We start from the raw sequence: 10,778 nt of genomic DNA on the forward strand, positions 1-10,778 counted from the left end.
TAATGTGAGTGATATAGGCTTCTTAGTCCTCTATTTTGTATTGAAATGTCATGTGAATTATAGAATTGATGGGGCATAAAAAGAGATTTGCTTAGAACTACCAAGAAAGACTTTTAACTCACAAAATTGAGATTTAGATTGTATGTTTACGTGGCTTAATTCATAGGGTTGCACATTGGTTGTTGATTTTCATGGATAACATCTAATTGAAATTCTTATTTCTCATAGCACTGAAACAACAAAACTAAATAACCTTATGAAAAACATACTTCTCAATGTAAATGCATCTACCCTTAGTATGTAATCTGTTTGAAATATATTTTATTTTTCAGAGCATTGAGATTTAGATGGTATCAAGGCTTTGTACCAGACGATGATTTTGCACCAGAATGGGCCATTGATTACATTTTCATTGGTATGGCCTGTAGAGAACATTGTCTGGGTCACGGAGCATGCTCAGATACAATGATGTGTACCTGTGACGAAGATCATGGAGGTGATATGTGCACACCTTGGTCCCGTAACTCTCTCTATTTAAAGGATAACTTCACTCCAGTGGATGTAGCTATTCCTCTGAGAGAATTTAATGAAGATAATTCACATCATGGTAAGGTATAAAAAAAAAAAGTAGCAGGAGTTCCTTAAAGGATTAGAAAACTGTTGCGGAAAAACCTCAAAAGAAGGGAATATCTTCTTTTTTGCAGTTTTAATATTACCGTTTAAGGGGAAAATCACAATCATCATTAGAAGAATTCAGTAAATAATGAAATAAAAAGTTAAATTTGAATGTCAGGTAGATTTTGAACTCTTTAATTAAGTGTAAACAATGTTTGACAGTAGTTTTTTTATTTTTTAAAGAGATACAACTATACTAGAAATAATAATGAAATAAGGAAAAAAGAGAGATAACCTCCAAACTAGGAGATATAACCTACATGCCAGGAGACTGGTCTTTAGACCTTCATGCCAGGAGACTGGTCTTTAGACCTACATGCCAGGAGACTGGTCTTTAGACCTACATGCCAGGAGACTGGTCTTAAGACCTTCATGCCAGGAGACTGGTCTTTAGAGAGATATTGAAAATTATGAAAAATATTTGAAGAATGGCTATTTTTCAGGAATTGCAGAATGTGACTTCTCTAGATCTGCAAAGCCAATTTTAAGACGTTACAGGAAAATAAATCCGCAGTGGTGTCATCTGAAAAGGGGCATGAGAACCATAAATCTAATTAATCCTTCCATCAACATATTAATATGTTTAAGATAATAAAGATTCTATCTACTTCATCAATTTGATATGTTTTATTAAACTTTGAAATTGAAACATATCATTTAGGACATAGATTTGACAAGAAGAAATGGTGGATTTGGAGTGGGGCCAGGTTATCTTATCATTGTGGTACACTTGTATCAGGACCAAGTCTGACTTTCAGAAACAGTGGAGAAAGGGTCTTGACTACCAGAGATTTGGACCTCAGCACAGCTAGGTAAGAAGTTCTACCGTTATATAAAGCGAAATCAGATATATTGGTATACTATCCATTAAATACAAGATTAGAACCCTATTAACACAAGGTACCATAAAACTGTTTGAGAAACAGACCTGATTTCATGGTTTTTCTGTACTCTAAATTATTTTCTATTATTTTGATCCTAGTTTGGCAAAATTAATATAGAAAGCATTAGCAAAATCTGTATGTCTTGTTTATTTCTCACAGTTTGATTCAGTTTTTCGTGAGACTTGGTTGTAAGAAGACTCCACCTAATCTGGCAACATTCCCTGTATATCTACAGTACAGTAACAATGGAGGTGTATCATGGACATCAATACAGCAGTTTGACTTCAATAAGTATAGTAACAGACCAACATATATAGCCCTACATTTACCAGAGAATGCTAGGACCAATAACACAAGAATAAGGTGGATACAACACTCTCTAAATGGAACATTCTTAGAGGACTGGGCTATCGATCATGTAAGGATTTGCTGTATTAAGCGATACATTATTTTATGAAGCATCAATCTTGACTTTTAATGAATGTTTTACAGCTGAAAAATTACCAATAGTCTTATGTTTGTGCTTTACTCATCATTAATGATGTAATACACTGATCAGACAGTTCTAGAAAGGGTCTAGAAACATTCATTTTCTAATAGTTGATATTGACTTTATATAGTGACATAACTTGGAATATGGGAAATTAGCATACATTATTAAAGTCGAGCTTCTTCAAATTTTAGTGTTCTTTCAATAAATTTGAAGATAAGGTTATCTGCAAGAACTTTTTTCCCCAAAATACTTTAATGAACATACTTGGCACTCACACCACATCTTCCTATATCTATTAAACTTGTATGACTGTTTTATTTGTTTTTCAGATTCTGTGTGCATGGTAGAGTTTCAAATTAGTGCATGTAAGATTTATAAGAAAGATTGTGCCTTTTGATGTATGTCACGTCATCTTCAATAGCTTATTGATAATAAAAGAAATTGTTTAAAAAGGCATTAAAACTTGTTCAATATTATTTCATTTTACATTTCAGTGTTATGCCCCTTTTTTTTGTATTTACATAATTGTAATATTGATTATTTCTGCATGATAGCATTACTTTTATTGTGCTAGGATCTTAAGATTTGAAGCATAAATTTTGAAAACTAACTGACAGTAAATTTTCATTGCTATTTCATTTTTTGTTCTAGAGTTATACCTGTGGAAAATTGCTAAATATGTTTCTTTTAGTGGTTCCTCTGTTTGCTATACCAACTTAATACTGAAAAAAAAATAAAACCTTCACACATTTTGTTACATGCATACCTTTTACATTGTTATTATTATTATTATTATTTACAGTGCTTATATAGCGCTTATCTAAATAAACATTTACTCTAAGCGCTTTACAATGCATTTAAAAGACAATGATACAAGTACATATATATAAAATGATAAATAAACACAATTTAAAAAAAAAAAAAAAAAAAATATATATATATCTTTGTGTCAATGGCTCAATAGAATCAAAATAGAGACCGTAAAAAAAAGTAAAACTCAAATTATAAAAATTAAAAACTAGTTCTTGAAGGTATACAGGTGCCTCTTTTTTCAGAACTTTAAACACATAAAGCAACACTTTGTATTTGCAACGAAATGATATTGGCAGCCAATGAAGTTGTTTTAAAATTGGGGTAACATGTTCGTTTTTCTTTTTCCTTGTGATTAATTTTGCGGCGGTGTTCTGTACACGCTGTAATCGTTGGATTGCATTTGCTGGAAGTCCATATAATAATGCATTTCCGTAGTCCAAGCGAGACGTTACTAAAGAGCAAACAAGTGTCTTTGCTGCATTCTCTGTAATGAATGGACGAATTTGACCGATATTTCTGATTTGATAGAAACAAGATATCGAGGTCGCACTAATCTATTGGTCCATCCCCAATGTTTTGTCAAAATTAACACCAAGGTTCTTAACGCATGCTGATTCACTAACGATGTTTTTGTTACAGATATTTATCGGTGGAGATATGCATGGTGTTGAGCCTTTACAAGATGATCCTATGTTGCCAAGAGAAACCAGTTGGCTTCTGTTTCCTGGAGGAAATTTGGAAAATGTCTGTCAATCAGAAAGCAAAGTCATACATTTTAATGGTAAATGAAAATATTGGCAATAATGAAATGGTCAACATTTTTTTTTAAACATATGACATTTTATAATTTTTTGATATGAGCGTCACTGATGAGTCTTATGTAGACGAAACGCGCGTCTGGCGTACTAAATTATAATCCTGGTACCTTTGATAACTATTTTATAAAAAAGAAAGGTTTTAAAATTATCAAATATAATATGTATGAGGTATGTTATCTGCTCTTTGGTCTACTTGTTGTCTCTTTCACATATTCCCAATTCTCAACTTCCATTTTCAATTTTATGAGGTAATTGCTAAGCCTTTTTTTTAATTTTCCCTTTGAAGTGAAATTTTTATATTTATTAAAGTACTTATTTTATTCATGTCTTTACTTACTTAATCCTCTTCATGTTCTTGAACACATAAGGCATCAACAAGGGACCTCCAACTTGTTCTATCTTTCGCGATTCTTTCTATTTGTTTCCAGGTGTATCCATGTCTTTTTATCTCTGCTCCTATATCTCTCCTCCATGTGCCTTTCGGTCTTCCAGGCTTTCTTTTCCCTTGCGGTGTCCATGTCAATACCTTTTTCACATGCCGGTTGTTATCCATTCGCAGTATATGTCCAATATATTTCCACCGCCTTCTCATGATCTCATTCACTATATTCTTCACACCTGTTCTTTCTGATAGTTCACTGTTTGAAATTACACTTGGCCATCTGATGTTAATTATTCGTCTCAAACAGCGTCCTTCGAATCCTCTAATTCGACTTTCTACTTTTTTGGTTGTTTTCCATGTTTCTGAACCGTACAACAGAACTGATCTTACATTGCTCACATACAATCTGATCTTTGTCTTTCTGGATATTTTGTTGTTTTTCCATATGTTATTCAGGTTTTTGAATGCAGAAGCTGCTTTGCCAATACGGATGTTAACTTCTTCTTCAATATTTCCTTCTGCATTTACTCTACTACCAAGATAATTAAATGAGTTTACTTGTTCCAGTTCTTTTCCATTCACTGTTATTGCTTTACTGTTCTTTGTACCTATCTTCATCACCTTAGTTTTCTTTACGTTTATCTTCAGTCCTACTTTTGCTGCCTCTGATGTTACTTTATCTGTCTTTTTCTGCATGTGTTCATGTGTATGAGAAAAGAGGCTGATATCATCAGCAAAGTCCATGTCCTCCAAAAATGTTGTTAGTCCCCACTGTATACCGGTACCATGATTTTCAGTTGTTGTCTTCTTCATTACCCAGTCAACCACCAATATAAAGAGAAAAGGAGATATTATGCATCCCTGTCTTACTCCAGATGTTATTAAAAACCAATCTGATAGTTTTCCATCATGTCTGACTGCACATCTAAAACCATCATACATTTCCATAATGATGTTAATTATTTTTTGTGGAATTCCATACATACTCATGATGTACCAGAGTGACTCTCTATGGACGCTATCAAAGGCTTTTTCGAAATCCACATAATTTATATATATGGGTGACCTCCATTCTAGTGCCTGTTCTATAATATTTCTCAGTATGAGGATGTTATCTATACATGCACGGTTTGTTCTAAATCCACTTTGTTCTTCCCGTAGAATGGTATCGATTTTGTCTTTGATTCGTTCTAAAATTATTCTACAAAGTTTCTTACCAGGCACTGATAGTAAAGTAATTCCACGCCAGTTGTTACAATCTGTAAGGTTACCTTTCTTTGGTAGTTTTATGATGATACCATCTTTCCACTGGGTAGGTAGTATTTCTTTTTCCCATATTTCATTCAGCAAATCACGTAGGATGTTCACGTTGAGATTTATGTCTGATTTTAGTACTTCTGCTGGTATGCCATCTACCCCAGGAGCTTTGTTGTTTTTAAGTTTTTTAATGGCTGCTTTGATCTCATCATCTGTTATGGGTCCCATTTCTATTTCTATTGGTGGTGGAGCTTCCTCTGTCCTGTCAACTGAGATTTCTGGTTCAGGCCTATTCAACACCTCTTCAAAATGCTCTTTCCATCTTTCCAGTTGTTTCTCAAATTTGCATATTGTCTGACCATCTTTATCTTTGATGTGAGTACTGTTGGTATTTACTCTGCCACTTAGCTGTTTTGTAATGTTATATAGCTTTCTCATATCTCCAACTTTAGATGCATTTTCAGCCTCTTCTGCAATCTTATCTATGTATGCCTTTTTGTCTGCCTTAGCATTCTTTTTCACTTCCTTTTCCTTACTATTGTATAGATCTTTTGTTCTCTCTTGTTGTTCTCCAGTTGCATGGTTGGTTTTTGATTTTAACAGTTTTCTTTCCATAATTAGAGCCCAGGTTTTTTCAGATATCCATTTCTTTCTTTCTTTATTCTTGTAACCTAAGATGTCTTCACTTGTTTTTAAATAAATTTCACTCATATGTTGCCATTTAGAGTTTATGTCAATCTCATTTTCTTCAAGTTGTAAGACCTCAAATCTGTTCTTCAGTTCTATATTGAAGTTTTGTTGTATTTCAGGTTGTTTAAGTTTTCCAAAGTCTATGATCTTGCTTTGTGTTTTGCATTTATTTTTTCTTAATTTTAGTCTGATCTTTCCAATGACTAGGTGATGATCGCTGTATACATCTGCACCTCTTTTCACTTTCACATCTAATAATGATGACCTCCATTTCTTATTAATCAGTATGTGATCGATCTGGTTTTTCACTTTCCCATTTGGAGACACCCATGTGGCTTTATGTATGTTTTTATGTTCAAAGATTGTTCCCCCAATTATCAGATTGTTCATAGTACACATCTCCACTAATCTTTCACCATTGTTGTTAATTTCTCCAAGCCCATGTTTTCCCATCACTTCTTCTGAACCTATGTTAGTTGAACCTACTTTTGCATTAAAATCTCCAATGATGGTAAGTACATCATGCTTTGGTGTATCCATTCATGTCTTAACATAACCTTTTCTTTTCTCTCTGATGAAATGAAGATTCATTTTTAGAAAAATAGTAAAAATAAAACCTAATTGTCCTTATCTCTCTGCTTGAATAAGATTTGAGGGGCCTTTGGTGGATGAGCTATGCAATAAAAAAATAAATATTCAATCAATTAATCCAATTTGTCAGGTTTCTTATTCAAATTCTATTTTCAGGAAACAACACCGTTAGATATGCCATGTCTGGAGATGTTATTGTAGAAGATGGAAGTTTTATGCAGTTTAATGTAACAATGGGGTGTGGACCTTCCAAAGATTGTTATCGTAAGTGTCAATTGTACTTATAATATCTAGACTTATTTCATCATTTCTGTAGAGATGAGCAGGTTTGTGCAGTATGATGTTCAGAATGACAAGTCAAATTTCATGTTAAATAGATCCATGGATCTTCTGTTTGTAAGGTGATGACGCTTTAACAAATATCATGTTCTTTTATGTGTTTGCCATTAACATTAACATTAACTTTTATAGAACTTGTTGCTCATTAGTGGTGCTAGAATCAAAACAATATTGGAAGGCTAAATCAACCACAAAATTGAAGAGCATTGGTTGAATATAGCTAACAATTAAGAATTGCTTGAAAAGATTGTTATTTTGTTTATAGATGTAGAGATTCAATACTCCCATGATATGGGTATCAGTTGGAAGAATCTACAACCAGCCTGTGGTCAAAATGATGTAGACTGTAAGAGATTTGCTCCTGGAAGTTCCTTAGTGTCGGATGTTAATATTGGCTGGAATAGAGTCACTGTTCCCTTACCTTATTATTCTAAGTAAGATTGGTTTCTTTAAATTATGTACTATTTACAAACTCAGGTTGTTATGAATTAGGGAAAGTACTTTGAAAAAACCCTCTATTCATGAACCAAATTGTTCATGGAAATTAGGAGAGTTTGTTTATGAGTTTGCAGACATTTACATTATTAGATAAAACAAAAAAGTTAGATTTTGAAGCATCAAGCATCAAAACCAAGAAGGAAAATAACTGTGATCCAAGTAAAATAAACTCCCAAACATTTTGGATCAAAGAATCATATATAAGGTGTATAATGCATTCAGGAACTGAAGTTTTTCTGGATCAGTCCCTGTTAAGGACTAGTCCCAGGTACAAAGGTTAATTAGAGGAAGTACACTGTAGGCTTATTACATGTACTTGCCTTTCTTCAAGCAAGGGTATTTAATAGAAAAAATATTTGAATAGAAAAATGCTTGTTCCATAGAAATGTGGGGTTATTTTTTCTCCATTCTTCAAAATGATTTGATTATTATATGATAACAACTTATGTTCTCCTGGTATAAACTACCCATCAATGTAGACATAAAACCAATACTTGCACCAAATAAACAAGTATAATCAATACTTGTACCAAATATCCAAGTATAAACAATACTTGTACAAAACAGGGGCGTAGCTACCCGGAGGCACGACAGCATGTGCATCCACATCATTTTCACAACAAAAAAAAAGAAGAAGAAGAAAGAGAGAGAGAGATAAGTTGTCAATCGGAATCGGACAGCGTGATGCATGTACTATCTAAGACTATTATGATTATGATATTTGTTTAACGTTTGGAGACTGTAGGTGTCCTGGATATTAGTTTGACAACCTATAGTTACAAGTGTTGATAAAGCTGTTCGAGTCATGCAGAAAAAAAATCGAAGCTCTCTATACGCTAACACGCAGTTGTGTGTACATTGATTTGGCATGCCAAAAAGAAGTGGCAAAATCAAAATACTATGTTGTAACTTTTTTAATTGATGAAATATCATTAAATAGCGACATTTGGTTTAAAAAAAAAAAAGAAAATGACAAGATCAGACGGTAACTTGTATCTTTTACAAGATTTGAATTTATAAAACTTAGTCTAAAACATGTAGTTTTGGAGCATATTTCATAGTGTACATTTCATCAGTTTGGCGAATGAGATGCGCATTAGAATTTTTAGATCCCTTCGATATCGTTGAAAATATGCCGACGCGATGTGGTCGACAGACTACCAGAGCCAATCACCCTGCAACCACTCCCAAAACGGTATTGGAAATTCTCATTATTTTTTGCGTTTATAGACCATATGATAAGGGAACATGAAAGTGGAGTCGCGTCAAGTGTTATCAGAAAATCGCTTCTTTGCGCTGTATCTGCTTCATCGTGTTGTAGGAAATATCACAAACAAGCAAATCTCAATATTGTCTGAGGCATGCGAAACTGACCTGGAATGTAATTTTAACGAACTCAATTGGGAGGTCGCTCGATGCCAAACACGTACGCTGGTTTATAACATCTCGCAAGTGCTACCATGCCATGATGGAGACCTTTCAGTCATGGTACTAATATGTAATTGAAAACAAATGTACGATCAACAATGAACAACGACAGTTACATAGCATTACTGCATATTCATCGGGATTTCAGTGTGAATATTGACAAAGTAGTATAGAAGTTTCTTTCTTCACAGACCCCAAGAGCTAGCAGATTTTGGACAATTTTGAGTAAATTCTGTATAAAAAATATGAGTTGTTTATCTATTACTCTATTCAGAAGATTTATTAATAGTTTTACATTCATAAATTTTTATCTACATATAGCTCCTCTTTTAGCCGTCCTATGACCGAAAACCGAAAAAAAACATTTTTCTGCTAAATAGGGTCCCAAAATTTTTTCGTTTCTTTCTAGCTACGCCCCTGCCAAATATCCAAGTATATATGTATACACTCTGAATATAAACGCCCTAAAAGGCTATAATAAATACCAAAGACTTTGTAAAGTGGATAGTCACACGACAACGCTGATGCTCTATATTTAATGTAATAAGAAATAAACACAATTCATACATATATCTACACATATAATATATATATAACTCTAACATCAGTATCAAACAAAAAAGTCTCCAAATAAAAAGCTTAATAAACTTTTAACCAGAATTAAAATTTACCAAAAAAATTCGACTGCTCAGATTGACAATGTTGTGCTGAATGATAACATAGGCAATAAAATACCGCGAAAATAATTTTGAAGCGGGAAAACATTACGCCCTCTATGCTACATATGATGAAACAGCCAGGAGAAATTAATTTCACTCTAATGCACTGCCCGTTTAAACGAATGAAATTATAAATATATTCGACAGATCTAAACAGACCAGATTTAGATGGATACAGATTAACCATTATAAATCAGATCAAGTATGGGCCTTGTCTCACATTTATGTTGGAAGAGACTGTTACCTGATGTGTAGTGGACATGGGCACTGTTCAGATACTGGATGTCTGTAAGTGTATGATATTAGTAAGAAAACTAAGCTTGTTATTGTGTATTTCTCATTCAATATTGATCTTCAGATCTCTCCTGTTTATTGTGTTTTATTTAATGTTATATTTCATGAATCTTACCAAATGTTTGTCACCATAAGTTGAATTTAAAGAAACTGACATTGTCTGAAGGGTCAATTACACTTTTTGTTCACACATAGATTGTTTCGAGCTTAACATGGTTTTTTTTCTGAAGGATTTTAAACATGGATTTGTCATGGTAAATGCTTGAATGTAAACATTGTGCAGACATCTTTTAGAACAATTGAAGAAAAGGTTGAAATAAATTTAGAAAATGACTTCATGAGATTATTTGTTTATGTTTAATTGCAGATGTGACAAGGATTGGGCAGGTTTCAGTTGTGAAGAACCTACCATAACACTACCACATTACTTATATGATACCTTCTCGACATCTGTTGTCAACTCACAGCTGTGGACAAAGGTCATAGGTGCTAGGATTGAACAACCCTGTCAGGTCCTAGCAGCTGGAAATGTTTTACATTTTGTTGAGGTAGGAGTAGTGATATGTTAGTAATTATCATATCTCAACTGAAAAATTCCAGTTATTATGATAGTCTGGTTCATTAACAATTATTTGGATAATTGATGTTTATATAAAGGATTAACTTAGTTTTAGTCAAAGATAGGTTTTCCCCATTTGTACCTCTTTATCATGTTAGCCTCATTTTCAAATTATTTTGGGATATACGTCATCTATATTGCTGCTCTTGGATCAATAGCAGTGCCCCTTTTGTCATCAGATATTTTCATTACATTTTGATTGGATTTTCATATTTTAAATTTGATTGGATTATATATACTGAATAATGGATATTAGTACATCATTCCGTGTGATCTAA

The 10,778-nt window shown here is 33.2% G+C and overlaps 1 protein-coding gene across 1 annotated transcript in view; it reads left to right on the forward strand.

Moving 5' to 3' along the window:
• Positions 1-10,778, forward strand: part of LOC134683210 (reelin-like) — an 82,487-nt gene that overhangs the window by 48,978 nt on the left and 22,731 nt on the right. The window contains exons 39-46 of the mRNA XM_063542372.1: positions 333-607; positions 1,337-1,487; positions 1,719-1,977; positions 3,505-3,646; positions 6,760-6,867; positions 7,208-7,376; positions 9,735-9,875; positions 10,249-10,429. Coding sequence (XP_063398442.1) covers positions 333-607; positions 1,337-1,487; positions 1,719-1,977; positions 3,505-3,646; positions 6,760-6,867; positions 7,208-7,376; positions 9,735-9,875; positions 10,249-10,429 — 1,426 coding nt within the window. The remainder of the gene's footprint in view (positions 1-332; positions 608-1,336; positions 1,488-1,718; positions 1,978-3,504; positions 3,647-6,759; positions 6,868-7,207; positions 7,377-9,734; positions 9,876-10,248; positions 10,430-10,778) is intronic.

Source organism: Mytilus trossulus, chromosome 1 (genome assembly GCF_036588685.1).
Source record: "Mytilus trossulus isolate FHL-02 chromosome 1, PNRI_Mtr1.1.1.hap1, whole genome shotgun sequence".
In the NCBI taxonomy this organism is placed as follows: Eukaryota; Metazoa; Mollusca; class Bivalvia; order Mytilida; family Mytilidae; genus Mytilus; species Mytilus trossulus.